Here is a 23,250-nt window from a genome sequence, read left to right as displayed (position 1 = left end):
CCCCTCCAGGCTCTGCAGCTCCTGTGGCCAAAAAGGAAGGAAATGACAGCTATCTTGGAGAGGCTCATAAGCTGGTGGAAGTCACAGGGCAAAGATTGATGAAATACTGAATTTGCAAGAATATAGAATGATGCTTCGGCCCCACTCTTGAAGGACCACAGAAGGTGGCTCAGGTCAGTGACCCTACCTGCCTGCCACTAAACAGAGTAAAAAAACTACTGGGAGGGGTGGGAGGAGATCTTGGGATTTTGATTTCTCCTGTGGTAACATTAGAAGGCAGTTTCCTTTTGGAATCTTTACTTCTGTGGAATGAAGAGATTTTCTTGTGAATGGGAGGTCGTTTCATCAACTTTCCAGCACTCCATACCGCTAGCATTGCAACATTTAGGAGAGAGGTTCTGTGGTGCCCACTCAGCTCCAATGAACTGTGCTGAGTATTTACTGAAAAAGGGAGTAACACAGAGAGTGAGTCCCGGGCCTAGTGGATGGTGTGGTCCCTGGAACCGAAGCAATTAATATCTTGCCTTGATTCACTGGCACTCCTACTGCAGAGTATAGTAAAGCTGTAATCAAATAGATTCCACACGGATATAGGAACACCTAAACATGAAAAGACAACAGGGAAAATACCCATGAAGAAAACAGGGAAGGACAGAGAGGTCTGCTTCGTGGAAAACACCATAAATGGGGTTCAAAGACAAACAACTGAGCACACACACCTGTTAATAGTTGCAAAATAAAACAAGGTCCTAAATTTTAGTACAAAAAAGGCAAATATCCCGATAGAAATAAAAACAAAGGATAGGGACAGGTAATTCAAAACAAGAACTATAAGAGATCAGTAAGCATCACTCATAATTAAAGACATCCAAATTTAAGATACCAGTGATACCTCTCAGACTGGCAAATTAAAAACAATGGCAATTTTTAGTGTTGCTAAGACATAGTAAGAGGAAGAGGCCATAAGACAAATTATATTCCTGCTGTAGGAGTGTAAATTCATGCCACTGTTGAGGGCCCATGGCAGTGTTTTTGCATTTTGATGCAGCAATTATAGGGACATAAAAGCTATCCCAGAGAGATCTTCATAGAAAAACGTAAAGGTATATGTAACAAAATTGAAGACAATCTAAGAGTCAGTCAAAAGAGGACTGGTTAAACAAAATATGGTACTTGTACTATGAGAAAAGCTGTTTAGAAATGAAGTGAATCTCCACATGGGAAAGTTAACCATAAAACATGGCGAAAAAGACAAGTTATAGAACATGTAAGCAGGGAACCCACTTTATAAACCAAAGAATCAGAAAAAAACAGAACTTATGTGCAGCATATATACAGAGAAAAAACTGTGGAAACACATGCATCCAAATATTAACAGTGATAATTTCTTAAAAGTAGAATTAGGAGAAGTTTGAATTTTAATTTTTACGTTGTTTGAAGTTTTACTACGAACATAAACTACTTTTGATGTTTTATAAGAGAATTATGTGTATGCTGATTTTCTACTTTAAAAAGTCTGAATGAAGACTTAATATTTTGTTTTCAAATACTTGGATTAGTTTAGCATTATTTTATCGTATCTTTTTATGTCATCCCTACCAATTTTTCCCTTTACATTATCTAGATCATTGTTGCTCAATAGAAATTTAATGTGAGCCTCATATGTAATTATAAAAGTTCTAGTAGCCACATTAAAAAGTAAAAAGAAACAGGTGAAATTAATTTTAATAAAATAGTTTTATTTAACCCAAGATTGCCAAAACATCATTTGAACATGTGACCAGTATAAAAATTGAGACATTTTATATTCTAAGTCTTCAAAATCCAGTGTGTATTTAATACTAATAAGCACATCTCAATTTGAACACTAAATTTTTACCAGAAAATATTTCATCTGTATTTAAATTTCCTAAAATCCACAAGTGAAAAAGTAGATTCACATATCCAGGTTGTTCTAAACATACTTAAAAGTTCTCTACTAACTGAATCAAGTAGCAGTTTTTAAATTATATTTAAATTAGTTAAAATGAAAAAGTCAGTTTCTTAGTCACACCAGCTACATTTCAAGTGCTTGTGAGCTACATGTGACAAGTGACTGTTAAGTCTATACTGATCTTTTACCTTCTTGTTTATTACTATCTACTTTTTATTTCTATTTAGCTTTTCATCACTTAAAACAAATCGGAACCTTTTAAACTTTATCTATTTTGGTCGTTATGTATATATTCCACTGGTTAATCTGATTTTGTGCCAGTGCCACACTGACCACTGTAGCTTGACAAAATGTTTACTATCTGGGAGGGCCAGTGGACGGTCTCCCCACCCTCTCCATTTTTTCTTGGTAATTCTTGATCTTGTTATGCTGTAATTTTGAGCAATTTATTAACTGAAGTAATACAAATATACAAATTTCATTTTTATTGGTGAAATGTAGAAATATAATTGATTTTTTCCTAAGAAACACTGAAGGCTTTTATTAGATTCTTTTATCTCCCTCCAAGATTAGAGGGCTGCAACGGTTACTTCTTGGTAGAGATGTCATCGTCATCCAGAAACTAAAGGGTACAGTTTATAGCAGGCAGAAGGGGACCCATCAGGATGTGGATGAATCTTGATGTGAGGCCATCTGCGTTCCAACATCACTTGGGAAGGGATTTCTCCTTTCACGGTAGAAAGGGGAGGGCACCCCATGGCTTACTATGGGAAATATAATTATATGGTTTTCATGACAGCGTCTGCCTTTACCAATAAGAGCTGCAAAAGATGTACACCTCTGAACGACATAAAACTGATTTTTTAATACTGCCCTTGTGTCTAGCTACTTTGCTGAATTCACCTATTAATTCTAACATTTTTTATGCAAATTCTTTTGAATTCCTCCCATAATCATGTTGCAAGTGTGATGATTTTTCTTTTTCAGTTCTTACGTATTTTATTTTTCTTCTCTTACTGTATCGGCTAGAACCTTTGTCACAATGTCGAATGAAGTAATTGGTAAGTAGAATCTGTCTTGTTCCCAAACTCGAAGAGAAAGTTTCTAACATTTTTCCATTAAGAGTGTGGTTTGCTATTGGCTTTATACATTGGTCCTTTATCAGATTTAAAGAAGTTTTTTTCTATTCTGAGTTTCCTAGAAGTTTTTTAATGAATGATATCAAATTTTATCAAATGCTTTCCCCCACTGATTAAGATGATCTTATTATTCTCCTCCCTTATTATGCAATTAATGTTAATTACATGGATTGATTTTTCTGATGCTAAATCAACTTTGTAATTCCTGGAATGAACTCAACTGGGTCATAGTGGATTTTTGCTTCTTCATTCCTGAGTGAGATTGGCTTGTAAATTCCATTCTCATAATACTCTTGTCAGGTTGTGCTAAATTCATAAAATAAATTGGGATGTATTCCTTCCTTTTCGGTTCTCTAGAAGATTTGGCTAATAATGATATTATTTCTTCCTTAAAACGTTATAAATTACCAATGAAGCCACCTGGGCCTGGAGTTACCTTTGTGGGAAAATTTTAAGTTATGTATTGTTTTTAAACAGATATAGGGCTATCCAATATTCAAGTTCCTATTCTGTATCAATTTCAGTAAGTTGTAGATAATTTTGTTTTTTTAACTGTTTCATTCCATTTGTTCAATTTTCAAACTTATTTGCATAAAGTTGCTCATAAAATACTCTTATGGAGGAAAAAAATGTCTGCAGCATTTGGAGTAATGCTTCCTTTTAAATTTTTGACATTATTTATACCTTCTCTCTTTTTTTCTTGGTCAATCTTGCCAAGGGATTATCAGTATTATTATTTTCAAAGATCCAACTTTGCGGTTCTTTCAATTCTCTCTACTGTACTTCTTCCCCTGTAACATTAATTTTACTCTATTTATACTGCTTCCTTCTACTTTCTTTCGGTTTAATTAGTTCTTTTTCTGACTTACTGAGAAAGCTTTTTTCCTTTTCCAATATGTGCTTTTTATAAAGCAGTGATCTTCAACCTTAGCTGCACACTGCAATCACCGGGGAGCTTTCAAATGCTTAAGTCCCATCCCCAGAGATTCTGACATGACTGGTCTGAGATGTGGCACGGGCATCAAAAGCTTCCCAAGTGATTCTACTGTGTAACCAAGGTTGAGAACCACAGATTTAAAGCCATACCTTCTAAGTACAACTTTAACTGCATCTTGATCATTCAAATTGTTTTAAAATTTCTGCAGTGATTTTATGAAAATTTTTATTTTTTAAAATTTTCAAGTTTATTGGTAGGGGCAGAGAGAGAGGGAGACAGAATCTCAAGCACTGACAATGCAGAGCTTTACGTGGAGCTGGAACTCATCAATAATGAGATTATGACCTGAGCCAAAATCAAGAGTTGGATGCTTAACTGACTGAGCCACCCAGGCACCCCTTCTGTAAAATTTTTAAATGGACAAATCCAATACATGGCTTTAGAAGTCAGGTGAGTAGTTATTTTGGGGGAAGAATGAAGGGGCTGTGACTGATAACACAGGGAGCTTCTAAAGTGCATGTTTAATTTGTGATAATTTATTGAGCTGGACACCTGCTCTATAAGTGTTTCTGTAATTTTATAGTATACTTAAAAATAGATTTCATACAAGGACTGGGAATTACAATGGCATTAGCCTTCTCAATATTAATACTGGGAGCTAGAAGAAACAGCATTAACGTCTTCTAAATTCTAATGGAAAATAGTTTCCAGCCTAGAATTCTGCATTCAAACTTTTGATCAAACATGAAGGTAAAATTAGAACATTTTCAGACAGAGAAAGTTACAGAAAAGTTACCTCCCCTGCAACTTTTCTCAAAACTCCTGGAGAACGTGCCCCAGTAAAAGGAGGAAATAAATAGGGAGATAATGACAGGAGATCCTGGAAACAGAGATTTCAACACAAGAGGAAGGCAGAAGAAGTTCCCAAGATGGTAATCGTGCAGCAGGCCTCCAGAGCTAGCGCACCCAGGGCAGCAGGCTGGAGGGCTCCAGGACAGACATCTCCAAAAGAAACTGAAACCAGGAGACTACACCTGCTTATGTCTGACCACAGACAGATTTTTCAGTTCTAGTTACACAGAAAACCAAATCAGGGCTAGTTACATAGAAAACCAAACGATGAAAAAACCCAGGTTACGATAAACAAAGAGTGATTCCCCCATCCAAAAAATGGGGAGGTATAATCATAGTTCAACCCAGCTGTGAATAGGGGTTTTACAGTTGTAACAACAAAAACGGGAGCACTGATTTAGCCAAACATTGTGATGTAACTATATGACATGAGGGGGAAGGCAGGGGATTTCGCACTCGTGGTATGTGGGGAGTTGTTGGGTGAGGTTACATGCGATAATGAATCCTCATCTATAGTGGGACATCGAAAGATAGACTGAACTGGAAAATCAAGAAATAGTGTAAGCATGGAGAAGTTAAATATCCTTACGACAATTTAAACTGGAGGGAAGTAAGGGATGGGAAGGTGTGGGGCAGGATGCTGCTACTTTCTCTTATGAGATCTGGAGCATGTGTATTTTTCAATTATGTGTATACAGTATTTCATAAAAACAAAGTTAAAAATAAAAGAATCCCAAGAAGTAACAAGTTACTTTTAGCTTAAAAACTCTGGATAATCACCTGAATCATCCCTGAACAAGAAGCAGCATATTGGTAGCACACACTAGTAATCATTATTGATTGTTTCAACCCCAAATTCTCCCCATATGAAGGTCCAAATTATCTACATTTTAGTATAGAATACATGAAAAGCGGCTCCCAAAAGCCAGAACATACAAAGCAAATGTTTTCATTCATCAGATTACACTGAATTTACATTATTGCAACCAACATGTAACTTCTCAAAAAGGCCTATTAAGTTAGTTGGATCTGTTTTGCCCACACCAGATTATTCATTTATCTTTTATGAGCTGATAATTAATGGGATTAAGTACCTGAATCAAAAGAGAGGATATGGTTTGTAGAAGTGAAATTACCTGAAGAAAGTCACGAAGAACTGTACCAGGTCCATAAAATTGCTGTGCTGGGAGAAGGCGATCTGTGAGGGAGAAACAGGCAGCGTGAGGAGGTAGACTACTGAGCAGCACCATCAACTCGGCCTTCCTGGTTCAAGGGTTAAGCTAAAAGACACACTTGAAATGCTCAGGAAGAGTTCTTTAACCCTTTAGTTTCTTTTCTGGCTTAACTGCCAACCCAGAGGTAATATTCTGAAGCCTCAACGCGAACTCCCAGAGTGCCAGCCTTTCTGCTCTTGACATCAGATCTAAGTCCTTTCAGTGTGACCTTGAAGACCTCTCAGACCCCCAACATGAAAACCCCAATGCCAGGCAAGCCAGTTTGCTTGCTACCTCCTCTGCCTTCCTCTGGACAAAATGCTCTCCTTGTTTGCTTTGAGTTCAAGTTCTTGGATCTACCTCGAGCTCAGGAGCTTCTTCTGTGCCCTTCATCCCTTTGATACTTACATGCTCAGCAAATACTCACTCAGGATAGTGTCCTTTCAAAAAAAACCCGTATCTCAAGTTTTACTACATTAAGTATCATCTGACAACCAATATAACACCAGTTGGAACCTAAATAATTTTATTACACGGTTAATAGTTTTTATGCAAAGAATATAAAAAAGTCCCTAATGTAGTTCATCGAAGACACCACTGACTGAAACAGGCATTATTTTGTATACAATTAAGAAAAAACATTGTCAATTATACTATGACAAAATGCTTTAAAAATCATTGACTAAGATGCATCGTGATTTCAGAGATGTTAGAACATGAAAAAAATAAGCATGTCAGGATTTATTACTAAGTATGATAACTGTGTCATTATATTAGGTATAATACTCATAGTACTAGCCAGATGTTATGGCATATTCCCTGCTTTTTAAATTTTTTATGAATTTTTTTTAATGTTTATTTTTGAGAGAGAGACAGAGTGCAAGCAAGGGAGGGGCAGAGACAGAGGAAACACTGTATCTGAAGCAGGCTGTCAGTACAGAGCCTGACGTGGGGCTCAACCCATGAACCGCTAGATCATGACTTGAGCCAAAGTCGGATGCTGAAGTGACTAAGCCACCCAGGCGCCTCTTCCCTGCTTATTTAAAGAGAACATAGCCCTCCTTGGAGAGACAATGGTACTGTAAGTAAAACAATTATTGACTAAGGTGATTACTGCTCCAGCACAGACAATAAATATGACAGGAATCAGAGAAGTAAATGATTAGCGGCTTCTTTTTCTAATCCCACCCAACTCTCTTTGTCAGACAACAGCTTCCATCCTATGGTAATGAAAGAAAAGTCCCAGCACTGGGACAATTCAAGGCTTTGTGCTTTTTTTTTTTTTTTCAATTTTTATTTTTTTAATATGAAATTTATTGTCAAATTGGTTTCCATATAACACCCAGTGCTCATCCCAACAGGTGCCCTCCTCAATGCCCATAACCCATTTTCCCCTCCCTCCCACCCCCCACCAACCCTCAGTTTATTCTCAGTTTTTAAGAGTCTCTTATGGTTTGCCTCCTTCCCTCTCTGTAACTTTTTTTTCCCTCTTCTTCTTAACAGTTTCTCGGGTCTTCTGTTAAGTTTCTCAGGATCTACATAAGAGTGAAAACATATGGCATCTATCTTTCTCTGTATGACTTATTTCACTTAGCATAACACTCTCCAGTTCCAACCATGTTGCTACAAAAGGCCATATTTCATTCTTTCTCATTGCCAAGTAGTATTCCGTTGTACGTATAAACCACAACTTCTTTATCCATTCACCAGTTGATGGACATTTAGGCTCTTTCCATAATTTGGCTATCGTTGAAAGTGTTGCTAGAAACAAGTGCCCCTATGCATCAGCACTCCCATATCCCTTGGGTAAATTCCTAGCAGTACTATTGCTGGGTCATAGACTAGATCTGTTTTTAATTTTTTGAGGAACCTCCACACTGTAAAGAACTCACCAAACTCCACACCTGAAAAACAAATAATCCAGTGAAGAAATGGGCAGAAGACATGAATAGACACTTCTCTAAAGAAGACATCCAGATGGCCAACAGGCACATGAAAAGATGCTCAACGTCGCTCCTCATCAGGGAAATACAAATCAAAACCGCACCCAGATACCACCTCACGCCAGTCAGAGTGGCCAAAATGAACAAATCAGGGGACTACAGATGCTGGAGAGGATGTGGAGAAATGGGAACCCTCTTGTACTGTTGGCTTTGTGCTATTTTTACAACCAGACTCAAAGAGGCATAGGAGGTTTCCAATGTTTGCCTTTTCTGATGGTCTTGTTTTCTTTTAGACATTCCATAAATAAAGTTCCAACACTACCTATTCAGGCTATAGGACATTATGGGGAATAGAATTTTCAGTTTTTGTGTCCTCTCTCTAGCCACCATATAGTCAGAAATACAAAGATACATAGATTTTATGCCACAGGTAAGGAGAAACCCACATTCTTTGCTTTTACTTCATTTTCTAACAGTAACCAGTCACAAATAAGATCCTTTGAGAATATGGCCACCACCCTTGCACAAAAGCTCTTTAATAAGCTGGAGAAGAACAATTGTTTAAACAAGGTTATTCAATCTTGAGGAATGAGGACTCCAGGTTACAGCATATAAAGAAGGAGAAGGTAACAGATTCCAGTCCAACCAATTCTGTTTCTAGACTTTCATCTTTTAAAGCATTAGTATGTCCTCATTGTTTAGACTTAAAGTGATCCTGAGATGCTTTCCCCACTGTCAGGTGCCAGGAAGCACGGATGCGAATAGTACCCTCTGAGGACTACCAGATGTCTGTGCCCCTTGTGCCACAAAACACTCCTCAGTGCCGCGATCACAGCTGACTTCTTGGTGAAGTAGGGAAACACCACGTTCATGTCTAATTCAAAACCACAACGAACCAATACAAATTGGTTGCCAGCGTGGCTGCTACCCAAGACTCACATTAAGGCAATCTCTTTTGTTACGTATTACAAAGGTTTTGTAGGGGGAAAAAAAAGTCCTAACATAAAAGTGTTTATGAACAGACTGACCATTTAGAAACATCTATTCTTGCTCAACACCGCACCTACCATGTCAGTCTTTGTGGATTAAGCTTTGATTGACAGGGTGATGAACTTATTGTCCAAACTGAAAACTTCTGAGAGAGAAGGGGAAACACAATTCAAAATTACACCAGGCAATCCCTATCAAAATAACACCAGCATTCTTCACAGAGCCAAAACAAACAATTCTAAAACTGGAACCAGAAAAGACCCCAAATAGCCAATGTTGAAAAAGAAAACCAAAGATGGAGGCATCACAATTCCAGACTTCAAGCTGTATTACAAAGTTGTAACCATCAAATATGATGCTGGCACAAAAACAGACACACAGATCAATGCAGCAGAATAGAGAACCCAGAAAAGGGTCCACATATGTATGGCCAACTATTCTTCAACAAAGCAGGGAAGAATATCCAATGGAAAAAAGACAGTCTCTTCAGCAAATGGTGCTAGGAAAACTGGACAGCAACATGCAGAAGAATGAAACTGAACTACTTTTTTACACCACACACAAAAATAAATTCAAATTCAAGACCTAAATATAAGACAGGAAACCATCAAAATCCTGTAAGAGAACATAGAGAGCAACCTTTTTGACCTCGGCCACAGCAACTTCTTACTAGACATGTCTCTGCAGACAAGGGAAACAAAAGCCAAAATGAACTACTGGGACTTCATCAAGATAAAAAGCTTCTGCACAGGAAACAATCAACAAAACTAAAAGGCAACTGATAGAATAGGAGAAGTTATCTGCAAAGGACATATGGGATAAAGGGTTAGTATCCAAAATCGACAAAGAGCTTATCAAACTCAACACCCAAAAAACAAATAATCCAGTGAAGAAATGGGCAGAAGACATGGATAGACACTTTTCCAAAGAAGACATTCAGAAGACAGACACATGAAAAGATGCTCAACATCACTCATCATCAGGGAAATACAAATCAAAGCCACAATGAAATACTACTTCACACCTGTCAGAGTGGCTAAAAAAAATTTTTTTTAACGTTTATTTATTTTTGAGACAGAGAGAGACAGAGCATGAACGGGGGAGGGTCAGAGAGAGGGAGACACAGAATCTGAAACAGGCTCCAGGCTCTGAGCTGTCAGCACAGAGCCCGACGCAGGGCTTGAACTCACTGACAGCGAGATCATGATCTGAGCAGAAGTCGGCCGCTTAACCGAGTGAGCCACCCAGGCACCCCCAGAGTGGCTAAAATGAACAACTCAAGAAACAACAGATGTTGGCAAGGATGCAGAGCAAGGGGAACCCTTTTGCACTGCTGTTGGGAATGCAAACTGTTGCAGCCATTCTGGAAAACAGTATGGAGGTTCCTCAAAAAATTAAAAATAGAACTACCCTACGCCCCAGCAAATGCATTACTAGGTATTTATCCAAAGGATACAAAAATGCTGATTCAAAGGGGCACATGCACCCCAATGTTTATAGCAGCACTATCAACCACAGTCAACTTATGAAAAGAGCCCAAATGTCCATTGACTGATGAATGGATAAAGAAGATGTGGAATATATACACAATGGAATATTACTCGGTGATGAAAAAGAATAAAATCTTGCCATTTGCAACAAAGTGGATGGAACTAGAATGTATTATGCTAAGTGAAATAAGTCAGTCAGAGAAAGACAAATATATGATTTCACTCATATGTGGAATTTATGAAACAAAACAGATGAACATAGGGGAAGGGAAGGAAAAATAAGATAAAAGCAGAGAGGGAGGCAAACCATAAGAGACTCTTAAATACAGACAACAAACTGAGGGTTGCTGGAGGGGAGGTGGATGGGGGGGATGGGGCAAATGAGTGATGGGCATTAAGGAGACACTTAAAGGGGATGAGCAGTAGGTGTTATATGTAAGGATGAATCACTAATTGTATTACTGAAACCAATATTACACTATATGTTAACTAGAATTTAAATAGAAAAAAATTACAGTGGGACCACAAGCATGAATTGCACTGTTGCTACTCAGACCATCAGACATGCAAACCAATTGCAAAAGTGATCTTGTGGAAGATTAGATTTTACTGAAAGTGCTGTTGGAGAACTGATCGCACAAAACCACAGGCAAATGAGGACTTGGCAGGATTATCAACTGAAGAGGTATGAAGGTAAAAACACAAGTCCTTCAAAATGCTCCAGGGAGGATTAAGAGAGGACCCTGGGAAAATTGGTGATGCTCTTGACTACTAAATCATGCTGTGAAGTCAAATCTGAAGTGAAGGACTCCATCAGTGCTGTCCGATCTCCAGGCACTATCTATCTGCACAACTGAAGCCACACCTCTACTTATCTTGCTCAAGTTTTCTTAGATGTGCATTTATTTATGGTCTTTTTCTTTCATTAGAAAATAAGATCCATGAGGAGGGACCTTGCTGCTGACTACATGTCTCTAGTGCCTAAAGCACTGACTGGCACATAAGAGTGTTTAATAAATATGTGCTGAATAAATGAATAGGGTAACTGGAAAAATAATGACCCTATCTCCACCTTCCCCCAAAACTGAGTTAAGACCTGACTGAGTTTTCTTTCTTCTAAGAATTGGCTCATGGTTGCAACCATAATTTAAAATTTGTTAACTGTAAAATTAAACACTTTCGTGCTTTTGTTTCACCTAAGACAATATTCCAATCAGAACTTTCTTCCATGAATTATTACAAAATAGACATTGAAACAAACATTGAAGTGCTTGTGGCTTTTCTGACACTGAAGAAAATGGGGACTGTCTATAATAAAATATACTTAATACAAGGAAGAAAACATCATTACGATTTGTAAATAAAACTCACAGTATCATTTTTCTCCCTTTAGTAGGTATCGCTCCCCACATTCCAGCAAACCTAGAATTCATGTCCCCTGACATTTCCACAACCTGCTTCTGCTTCACTTTCAGCAGTAAGTTTGATTAAGCTGTGCTTCCCCAGGGGACCCTCTGGGCATATTAAATAAATCTGAGAAACTAAATCCAGAAGCCCAGCTAGCCCCAGGGTTTAGGGGAGTGCACGGTGGGCCTACATTTCCCACGCAGTAATTTTGTTTCTGCCAAACACGTGTTTTCAGGTTGCTCTACTACTGAACTTGGTCTTTCCGTCACCAGAATGCCCTGCCCACCCATCTGCAGTGGGCACCCTCTGTCCCTTGCTACCCGGTCCAAACACTCCCTTCCTCATTCTGCCACCTGCTCCTCCACTGGGAATTGGCTCTCTCTTCTCTACATTCCCAGTGCCTGATCCACTTCCCTTTCAGGGCATGGGACAGTCATATTCCACCTTATATGATGGCTGTGTATGCAAGAGATGTCCTGGAAAAACAGATTCCTGTACTCTTCTGTCTACAAAGGTATCAATTTCTGACTTTCTAATTGCTATAGGATAAAGAACAAAAAGGCAATTCCCTACCTCCCACAGAAGCAGATACCCTGACCTCCAGAGGGCAAATACACCATCGTATTCCAAGAACTAGACAACGGTTCTCAAACTCTGGAGAGCTTGCAACAAAGCGTGAATCCCATTTCTACTCCTGAAGCTTTAAGCTCCCCAGGTGATTCTGATGCTGGTGTCCAAAGACTGTATTTTAGGGGACACTGAACTAAAGAATTAAAGGAAAGAGTCTACCCTGCTCCTTCCCCTGAACAATTCCTTTAGTGTTTTGGAACTACACTGAAAAAATTTGTCATTTTTACTTGGAAGGTTTGGCCCCCAAAGAAATGAACTTGGATCTTCTCCAGGGGTGGGAGTGTGGTGGGGAAAGGGGGAAGGATGAGGATAGTGCTTTGAAACAGAGAGGTATGGCCCAAACCCTGAGACCAGGAAACGGAAGGAATGGAGAAGATGTTCTAGAGTTTTGAAAGGGCCAAGGAATACAGGGTGACTGCATGGTAGGCCTGGGGAGGCTCTGGGGCCTCACTGATTATTCTGTGCTCAAGTGCCTAGGTCTGAGACACATGGGAATGAGGACAGCTGTCTTAAAACAAACCTAACGGCCAGAAGCCAGGGCAGTCAGTGAATGAAGATCAGAGTGCCTTCCCCAGATCTCTGGGTTCAGGTAAGTCCTGAGGTTTCTGCAGTCCTGAGAAGGGGATGGGGCTCTCTGAGAATGGATTTCTTATCAACTGTGGTAGGGAGGGTGCTCTAAAATTTTTTTAAAAATTAAAAAAAACTAAGGCACTTCTTATATTAAACTACCACAGAACAGATTCTTTTTCTAACATTTGTATTTTACATCTACTATATGCAATCCAGAAAAGTAGGTATTCGGAAACAAGTGAACGAATGGACGAATGAATACTGAACTAATAGGGAAAGACCACTGTTTAATACAGAAGGTTTGAAAACAGAGAGGGAAGGACCTCTAGTTTGCCTTTATCTTCTCCACCATGAGTGATCTTCGCTGTTATGAACACACAAGGTAGAGGATGGGAAAGGACAGCTGGCCATCCTGAGAAGTAAAGATTGCTAGCTCCCAGGCAGCACCTGGTGGGCTCTGAGAAAACCCAAGGTCTGTATGTACCTGACAGAATCCTGATGGGCTGCTCCGATGGCTCTTGAGGCCCGCAGCTTCACCAGGGCTCACCTCCTACTGGTCTGGGAGTCTGTCCAGACCGGGGCCCCTCTGCTCTTCAAACAGGCTCTGCAGACGCTGAAGATCTCACTTCAGGATCTGAGAGGGCCAAAGTGGCCTTGGCTGCCATCTGGGCTCCTGGCTTCACCATGCCAATCTTGCCACACAGCTGTGGCACTGCAAGGCTGGAAGTCAGGAGAGAATGGACTCCTCCTGTAAGAACTCAGGCCTCAGCTGTGTCAAAGATGGAAGACTCTGTGACCACTCTCACCGGGCTCTACTGCTGCTACCACCTTGAGTTTTGCTGTGCCACAGAAAAGTTTTCTTGTATTAAGTCTTGCCATTTGCAACAACATGGATGGATCTAGAAGGTGTAATGCTAAGTGAAGTCAGTCAGAGAAAGTCAAATACCATGCAATTTCACTCATTAGTGGAATTTAAGGAAAAAAAAAAACAAAGAAAAAAAAAGAGACAAACCAAAAAACAGACTCTTAACTACAGAAAACTGATGTTACCAGAGGGGAGGAGGGTGGGGGATATGTGAAACAGGGGATGGGGATTAAGAAGTACATTTGTGATGGACACTGGGTGATGTATGGAATTGCCGAATCACTATACTATACGCCCGAAACTAGTATTCACACTGTATGCTAACTATATTGGAATTAAAACAAAAAAAGAATAAAGGAACACTGGATGCCCTTGTGGCAGCTGCAGAAGCTTCCAGCAGAGGTGGGCCTGCAGCTTCTTCACAAAATAATTGATAGCATTTGTAGCCGAGCTTATCCTCTCTACCAGGATTCGCGCTGTGTTTGGGATTCAACAGAATGGAAGAATGTTCTAGAAGATATTACCAAATTTTTCAAAGCTGTAGTTGGTAAAAATTTACCTGATGAAGAGGTATTTCAGCAGTTGAATCAGCTGAATTAATTTCATCAAGAAGCTATCATGAAATGCTTAAAAAGTAGGAAAAGATGAAATCAGGCAGGCTCTGTTACAAGAAATAGTTGATATTTCTTCTCACAGCTACAGGATTTTGATTGGCAGTTAAAGCTTGCATCGTCTAGTAACAAGATTGCTACATTATAAATGCTACTTAAAAAAATTTTTTTTAGTGTTTATTTATTTTTGAGAGAGAGAGAGAGAGAGAGAGAGAGAGAATAAGATGAGAAGGGGCAGAGAGAGAGGGAGACACAGAATCTGAGGCAGGCTCCAGGCTGTGAGCTGTCAGCACAGAGCCTGACGTGGGGCCGGAACCCACAAACTGTGAGATCGTGACCTGAGCTGAAGTCCGGCACTTAACATACTGAGCCACCCAGGTGACCCACAAATGCTACTTTTAAACTTTAATCTAGATGTAAAAGAAAATGGCGAAGTCAAACCGTATTGTCGAAATAAGTAAAGAAGAGCTGCAGAATCTAATAAATTCTTTGGAAGCAGCTAACAAGGTGGTCCCACAGTTGAAATAACTGGAAACTATCAGATTTCACTGTTACACCTGAGACGGCCGAGTGACTGCTGTGTGTTCAGAAAACCTGCAATATACAGACTGTTATCCTGTGCTGAGAGAACAGCCGTGCTGAGATTGCAGAGATAAAAATTTATCAGCTTCCCGAGCTGAGATTGCAGAGATAAAAATTTATCAGCTTCCCGAAAGAACAGGAAATGACATGGATGACAGGAAATGCATAAAAATGAAAGATCAAAAAGCTGTAACAGTGATTTATATTTTCATAACGGTTGTTTTGCACTTATTAAATATTTGAGAAATCTTTATAGATATACAATTTCAGTTTTACTGAAAACTAGAAATGGGCTCTAAAGTAATGTAAACATACAAAGCACAAATATACTTGAATGTTGCTTAAAGGAATGTATGAATAGCAGGGTGTGTAACATGGATATATATGATTAATTTATATTTCAAAAATAACTTCCAAGAATGCATATGCTGCATATATAACTCAGCAGATTCTGTAACTTTCTTATATTTCAAAGATTGTAAAATGTAAATTTCTTAAGAAGCTCTTCTTCAGACATGAACAAGAAAAAAATAATTAAACCTGTGTGAACAGTTTTGAGTTATGAATTCTAGAAATTAGATTCTTTTACTAGAATAGGAAAAAATGAAAATAACACTGTTACTTCTGCATTTGTGTGTCTGATTGGGAGGGTATGCTCTGATAAAAAGAACAGATGTCATTGTGTAGTGTATATATAACTATTCAAATATCAGCTAAGATTAAATATAGGTCCACTTTTGTTATAAACTTCATAGTGAAGTGAATAGTTTTGGGTGTTAACAACTTCACTGGAAAACAAACCATTTTTAATTTTAGTTAACTTTAAAAACAAGTATTCTGGGGTGGCTCAGTTGGTTAAGCGTCTGACTCTTAATTTAGGCTCAGGTCAAGATCTCACGGTTCCTGGGCTGACAGCGTGGGGCCTGCTTGGGATTCTCTCTCTCTCTCTCTCTCTCTCTCTCTCTCTCTCTCTCTGTCTCTCCCCTTGTCGAACTCTCTCTCCCCCTCTCTCTCTCAAAATAAATAAATATTTATATATATACACTAAAAACAAAAATAAAATAATTTTCTTAAAAACAAAACAAAAACAAATGGGAGTTCTATCTGGAACTCCATACTGAGACCACGGGCTCTGGACTGGATCCCAGTGCCCATCAACTGGCCTCACATACTAGCCACCTAATGCTGGTTTGTGCTGGCACAGAAACCGTATACCCAGACTCTGCTCAGAGCCTCAAAGCAAGTTAATACCACCGAGCCACTCCTTCCTGACATGTGATTAGCTAACACTCACCATCCGTGCCCTCCCAGCCTCCCACCTCAACACTGCTCTGTGCTTTCTTCCCCACTTGTCCTTCCAGCCACTCCTTCCACCACTCTCCAGAATTCTGATTCCATTTTATCATGATCATTAGTAATTTCAAAGTCATTAAGAACTACATATACTGTACCTGGCTGAAATATCTATAAGGACAAAAGAGCTAATCATGCAAACCAATGGTTCCTGCTCCCTATTTCCTCTTGTAAAGGTTTCTCTCCAGAGGTCCCCACCTTTATTTAGGTTTCTTTTCAGTTCTTCTGTGGGTTACCTTTTTATCACTAATTAGTGTTTTGTTTTATTTTATTTGCTATTTCTTGACTTAGCCATTTTAGGCACCACTTACTGACTTTCCTACTATAATCAAAGGTGATTTAGGCCATTGTCTCCACCAGCTCCTTCCAGTATAGTCACATCATTGTTTTTAGGGCCTCTGTCAGTTTCTGTGTCACTGTTATGAGGGCGATGGTGTTGAAGGATGCCAACAGAGACAGGGAACGGATAAACCACCCTTGGATACAGGGAAAAGATGTGCCTGTTACACACAAACGGTTGCAGAAGCAGGAGGCAATTTGGCCATGGCCCTCTGGAAGGAAGCTTCCCAGTCCTCATAGCCCAGAGGGAGGAGATCTCAGGCCTCTGATGCACCCGTGCTTGGAGATGAGCCCAGCAGCTCTCAGGGAGGCTCCCTTTGCCATCTCACCAGGGTGAGGTGTGTTAGACTGAGGGAAAACAGGGTTTTGTCCCAGACTCCTGACTGTTGTAGAGACTGCCCAACAGCAGCCAATAACTGGTAAAACCCTAGTAAAATGCTGTGTACTTCCTGCAAAGTAAAAGAAAGTCAGTTCCAAGATACACCCCAGCTGGCCTAGATGTGCTAGGTTCCAGCTAGCCTAGGCTGCTGGCCCAGCTGTGGCTACCTTCAGGAGGTTAAATAATACACTCAGACCTTTATTCTTTTTTTCTATCACTTGTATGATCTTTTTTGCATTTTTTTATTATGGAAAATTTTAAATTTAAAAAGTAGAGAGAACAGAATAATGAACCCAGTGTGCTCACTACCCAGTTGTAATAATGACCAGCCCAAGGTCAGTCTTGTTTCATCCATATGCTAGCCTCTTTCCCCACAATCATATTATTTTGAAGCAAATCCCAGGTTTCCTATCATTTCATCCTTAAATATTTCAATACATATAGTTATCTCTTAATGCCCCTCTTTGTGAAATTAGGATGTTTGTGTCCTCATCCCTTTCTTTTCTTCTACCACTTTCGACAACTTCTAGAACAATTCAATCCTGTAACACCAGACTGTGCATACTGGGATGACAAATTCTTGGTCTCCAACCCGAGCTGGCACCTTAGCACTGGTTGGCAATCATTCTGACAATATCAGAAAAAGCTCTCAGCACCTTTAGAAAAGTTGCAAAAAACCCCACAAAGTTCTGATACCAACCCGAAAGCTCTCGTACCTACAACTATTCATCCATCTAGTGCACGTTTGTGAAGTGTCTACAGCTGATCAACACTATGCTAGGACACTGAGGACACAGACATATAAGGCATCCTCCTTGCCCTTAAGGAAATCTTTGTAGGGTGAAAAGTTTGACAAGTCTACAGCCGTGGAGGCACAGATGAGGAAAGAAAGTTGCTACCAGGTGTATCTGAGGGACACCTGATGGACCCACTCCCCTGGGTTTCCAAGTAAGAATTCTACCTGGACTTCCCAACTCAGGCCCAGCTCCCCCCAAACCATTCTCCCAACTGCTGCCAAAAGGGTCTTTCAAAAACACTGATCTTTGGACACTTCTTGGCTTATGACACATCAACAATTCCCAGTGGTTTTCAGGTCAGGGTTCAACCCCTCTGCTGAAGCCTCCAGTCTCGTCATGACAGCCTCTGCCTAGTTCTCCAGCACCTTGCTCACAGAGCTGCCACTTCACCTCTGGTGAACTCCTGCTTGTTCTTGAAAGTGACTGGGTATGCCCTTTCCCCACCCCAAACACCCCTACTCCCCAACCTCACGTTCCTGACACTCAGCCCTGGTACTGCTCATCCTCACTCAGACCCAGGTGGCATGGGACACTCCCCTCTCCTCCCAGGGCTCCCAGAAGAATGTGGGCACATCCTGCCACCCCGCGTCCGACAGCTCCTCCTATCCATTCAAGACTGCTGCTTTGGGCTACAAGTCTGTGGAGTGAGTGGATGTTAAGGGAAGCCTATTGGGTCCTGGATATGGAGGTCACACGAGAGAGGTCTGTTAGTAATGGAGATTTACCCTTCCTAGCCATAGGTGTTTTTCACAGATGGTGTCGATGAAACTATCCAGGGAGAATGGGTCCAGAGGAAATCCAAGGGAACAATGGTATTAAAAAACTAAGAAGAAACAGCCAAAGCCATAGGTGGAAAGTGAAAGAGAGGAGGCTTTCAAGAAGGAATAATAAATAATGATCCTAATGAAAATCACAAGATAGTATAAGAACCTTAAATGCCACTTTGAAACAAAGAAAGACTTATGCTTTAAGTCGCTCAGTTCTAGATGTATTTCATGGCTTTATAATTCTTAAAACTTTTAAGGTACAGATATCTGACACCAGGAGGTATGTACATATGCCATCATTATCATTATACAATAATATAAACATTAAAAGTATATTTGACATTACTCACAATAGCCAAAGAGTGAAAACAACCCAAGTATCCATCAACAGATGAATGGATAAATAAAATGTGGTATATGTATATCCATACAATATCATTCAATCTTAAAATGGAGTTAAGTACTCAGACATACTAAATATAAATGAATCTTGAAATCAGTATGCTAAGTGAAAGAAGGCAGTCTCAAAGGACCGTATATTATGTAATTACATTATTACGAAATGCCCAGAATAGGCAAAGCTATAGGGATAGAAAGTAGACTGGTGGTTGCCAGGGGCTAAGGGGAGGGAGGAACGGGGAGTGACCGTTACTGAGGGTTTCTTTCTGGGGTGATGAAATACTCTAAAATTGATTGAAGGCAAAGTTACATAACTCTGTGAATATACTAAAAACTACTAAAGGGTGCACTTTAAATGGGCGAATTGTATAGTATGTGGATTATATCTCAACAAAACTGTTACCAAAAGAAGCATATCTGAGTGAAGTCTCATACATCCTTTGCTTAGTGGAGTAATCCTGTTAGCACCTATAAACCTAAAGTCCAAATGAATGCCCAGTTCTCAATACAAATTCCGTGTTGCCTTCGCTTGTGAACACTAGCCTCTTACATAAACCAGCAGATGAAACACCCAGCACGGAGAAGGCTTTAATATTAGTTCCACATTACAATAACAACCTCTGTTGCAGAGCCAGTAACAAGCCTGAACCCCAGCTTCACTGCCCACCTTCCCAGCTCACACAAAACATCTGCCTGTCCATTCTCTATCTTGAATACCTACCCTCCCAAACTATGGGCATGGCTATGCCAGCTGAGTCCCTCTGGCAAGGACACGCAGGATTGCTTTCAGAAAGCAGAGGCTGAGGGAGGGGCGCTCACCCACAGGAGCAACTGACCAGAAAACATGCACAACTGGCCCCAACACACCCACCACCCTTCTACACACAAGGCCTTTTCAATCTGGGTGTTGTGTTTTGTTTTTTTTTTTTTAACTGTGTCTACAAGGATTTTTACAGTTGGTTTCAAATTCCCTCAGTTAGCAGTTACAGGTTTTGATCTGTTCCTAATTATGGAAAAGAATCCTGGGATTGGTACAGAGTGAAGGAACTTGAGTTCAGCATTACAATTTTTAAAGTGCCAATGTTTATATGAATTCTGAGAACTAGATTTCCTCAGTTATTCTGCTTTAAAAAATGAGAATCAAGGACAAAAAGGCTTTGCCTGCATTGAAAGCCATACTAAAATTTAACCGAATGACCTATCCTGCACCATTTAGACACTTCCTTACTCTTTTCCATAAATTAGTCTCTACATTTTTACCGAATCTGGATAGTCTCTAAGTGTGCATGGGTGTGTTTAAGAGCTAACCACATCTAGAAAAGCTAAGGCTCTGAGGAAAACAGAGCAGTACAGACACGTACAGCCCCCTTTGTTGAGCACACCGCTGGATGTGTGCAGGAGGAGGCAGGCTGAGCCCTCCACACGGCACACATCCAGGTACAGTCCCGAGTGCACAGAGAACGGGTGTCGTGTGCAGACACCGAGGACGCGCAATGCCGCAGCTCTATTTACGCTGCCTGCAAATACTACAGTTAGTTGTACCAAAGAGTAAAAAGACACATTTCCAATAGAACTTACCTGCTCGTTCAAGGAAAGCTTGGCAAATTAAATGGTGAGCACGCCATAGTTTATTTTCGAAAGTGCTCCTGAATACAGCTTTCATAAGTGGATCTTACTCAAGTAAGTGATCCAGCCCAGGTGAAGAACGGAAAATCAGGCAGAAAGTCAACATCCCTTTGACTCTTAAACTTAAAATTAGTACTTTTTAAAAGTAAGTGTGGGGAAGAGATCCCTCTAGAAGGAAATGCTCTAAAACCATTTCAGTGGCTTTCAGAGGGTGGAGCAACAGGGCACTGGGAGGAAAAAAAACTAGAACTCAGCATTGGCAAGAGCACGACTATCTCCAGCACAAGAGCCTGTTTATATGCACGGAGCCCTCTTTCTAAATGGGAAAAATGTCAGCAGCATAAGATTTTCACTAAGAACCTTAAAAACGTTCATCATTTTTCGGCTATACACAACAAAGCCTAAAGTTCAATCAGAGTCAGAAGTAACAAGGTATGTCAGTATGAAAACAACCTCAACTTAAAACAAGCCAAGAAATAATATTTACTAGACCCCAAATCAAATATTTTATAAATGTATCTGATCTATAATTGGATAGTGTTAGACGTTACCAAAGTGAAATTGTATTGACTAGAGCCTACAGCTCAACCTCTATGGGGCCAAACAACCTAAATAAATCCCTGGGTGCCACCTAAGATTCCCATTACCTTGGTGTATTCACGCTGCATAATCCTCTCCCCTTGAGTGCGGGTGGGCCTGACCTAATCAGGTGAACACTTTTAAGAAGGTCCTGAGGTCAGTCAGGAAAAGTCAGAAAAAGTTGAAGCTTCAGTAGACAAATCTCTATTTTTGGTCTAAAATTTTTATTTTCTTTTTTTTATTTAAAAAAAATTTTTTTTTTTAACGTTTATTTATTTTGGGGACAGAGAGAGACAGAGCATGAACGGGGGAGGGACAGAGAGAGAGGGAGACACAGAATCGGAAGCAGGCTCCAGGCTCTGAGCCATCAGCCCAGAGCCCAACGCGGGGCTCGAACTCATGGACCGCAAGATCGTGACCTGAGCTGAAGTCGGATGCTTAACCGACTGAGCCACCCAGGCGCCCCTAAAATTTTTATTTTCAAATGTTATAGAAATGGAATCATACAGTATACAAATTGCTAAGCCTCCCCCCACCTCAGCAAAATTTCCTTGGGATTCATCCAAATTATTGTATCGATAGTTTATTTCTTTTTATTGCTGAGTATTACATATGTATATGTATTGCATACATATACGTATGATATGTATGTAGCACAGTGTGGCCATTAACCTGCTGAAGAATATTTGGGTAGTTTCTAGTTGGGGCTATTATGAGTAACGCTGCTGAATATTGCTGCACAGGTGCTATAAACATGGGTGTACAGGTGTCTGTGTAATCACCGGTTTTCATTTCTCTGGGATAAATGCCCAGGAACGCAAATGCTGGGTTGTATACTAAGTGCAAGTTTAGTTTGATAAGAAGATGCCAAACCACTTTCCGGAGTGGCTATACCATCTTACTTTCCCACCAGCAATGTATGTGTGATCCAATTTCTTTGTATTCTCTCAAGCATTCGGTGTTCTCACTATTTTGATAGGTATGTGGTGATGTCTCATTGTGGTTTTAATTTGCATTTCTTTAGTGGCTTCTGAATCTGCGTATCTCATGTCCTTATTTGCCGTAACGTATAATCTACTTGATGAACTGTCTCTTCACATCTTTTGTTCATTTTTAAATTAGAGCACTTCTTTTTTAAAGTGTTGAGTTTTGAGAACTGTTATAGTCTAGATACAAGTGCTTTGTTAGAAATATGATTTGCAAATATTTTCTCCCAGTATGTAGCTTACTGTTTCATCCTCTTGCCAGGGTCTTACTACATACAGCAAAAGCTTTTGGTCTTGATGTGGTCCAATTTATCAATTTCTTCCTTTACGGGTCATGTTTTTGTTGTCAAATCTAGAAATCTTTTGCCCAGACTTAGGATATAAAGTTCTTCTTCAAGGGGCGCCTGAGTGGGTCAGTCGATTAAGCGTCCGACTTTGGTTCAGGTCATGATCTTGTGGTTCATGAGTTGGAGCCCCGAGTCGGGGTCTGTGCTGACAGCTCAGAGCCTGGAGCCTGCTTTGGATTCTGTGTCTCTATTTTTTCTCTTCCCGTGCTTAATAACTCCTGGAGATAACACACTGCAGTTGTGCTAGTGGTTACAGTATTTGGAGATAAAATTAATATTTTTTAATGTTTCTTTTTTTTGGGGGGGGAGGGGGGGAGAGAGAGAGAGAGAGAGAGAGAGAGAGAGAGAGAGAGAGAGAGAACGAACCCCAAGCAGGCTCTGCACTGACAGTGCAGAGCCCGACCACTACACAGCCCGATGCAGGGCTCTATCTCACAAACAGTGAGATCATAACCTGAGCTGAAATCAAGAGTTGAACACTTAACCGACTGAGCCACCCAAGAGTCCCTAAAATT

General features: G+C 40.1%; 1 protein-coding gene and 1 pseudogene across 8 annotated transcripts in view; one reads left to right on the top strand and one right to left on the bottom strand.

Annotated features, from left to right (window-relative positions):
• Positions 1-23,250, bottom strand: part of ATRN (attractin) — a 157,682-nt gene that overhangs the window by 22,592 nt on the left and 111,840 nt on the right. For 7 of the 8 annotated variants that reach the window (XM_042980835.1, XM_042980829.1, XM_042980830.1 and 4 more), the window contains exon 25: positions 5,998-6,059. In XM_042980835.1, coding sequence (XP_042836769.1) covers positions 5,998-6,059 — 62 coding nt within the window. Of the gene's footprint in view, positions 1-1,814; positions 2,698-5,997; positions 6,060-23,250 lie in introns of those variants that run through there. The other variant, XM_042980834.1, reaches the window with a different exon arrangement.
• LOC102960571 lies at positions 14,183-15,109 on the top strand (annotated as a pseudogene).

This window comes from Panthera tigris, chromosome A3 (genome assembly GCF_018350195.1).
Source record: "Panthera tigris isolate Pti1 chromosome A3, P.tigris_Pti1_mat1.1, whole genome shotgun sequence".
Classification (NCBI taxonomy): Eukaryota; Metazoa; Chordata; class Mammalia; order Carnivora; family Felidae; genus Panthera; species Panthera tigris.
The sequence above is the reverse complement of the archived record's forward strand: the minus strand, read 5'-3'. Positions and strand labels throughout refer to the sequence as shown.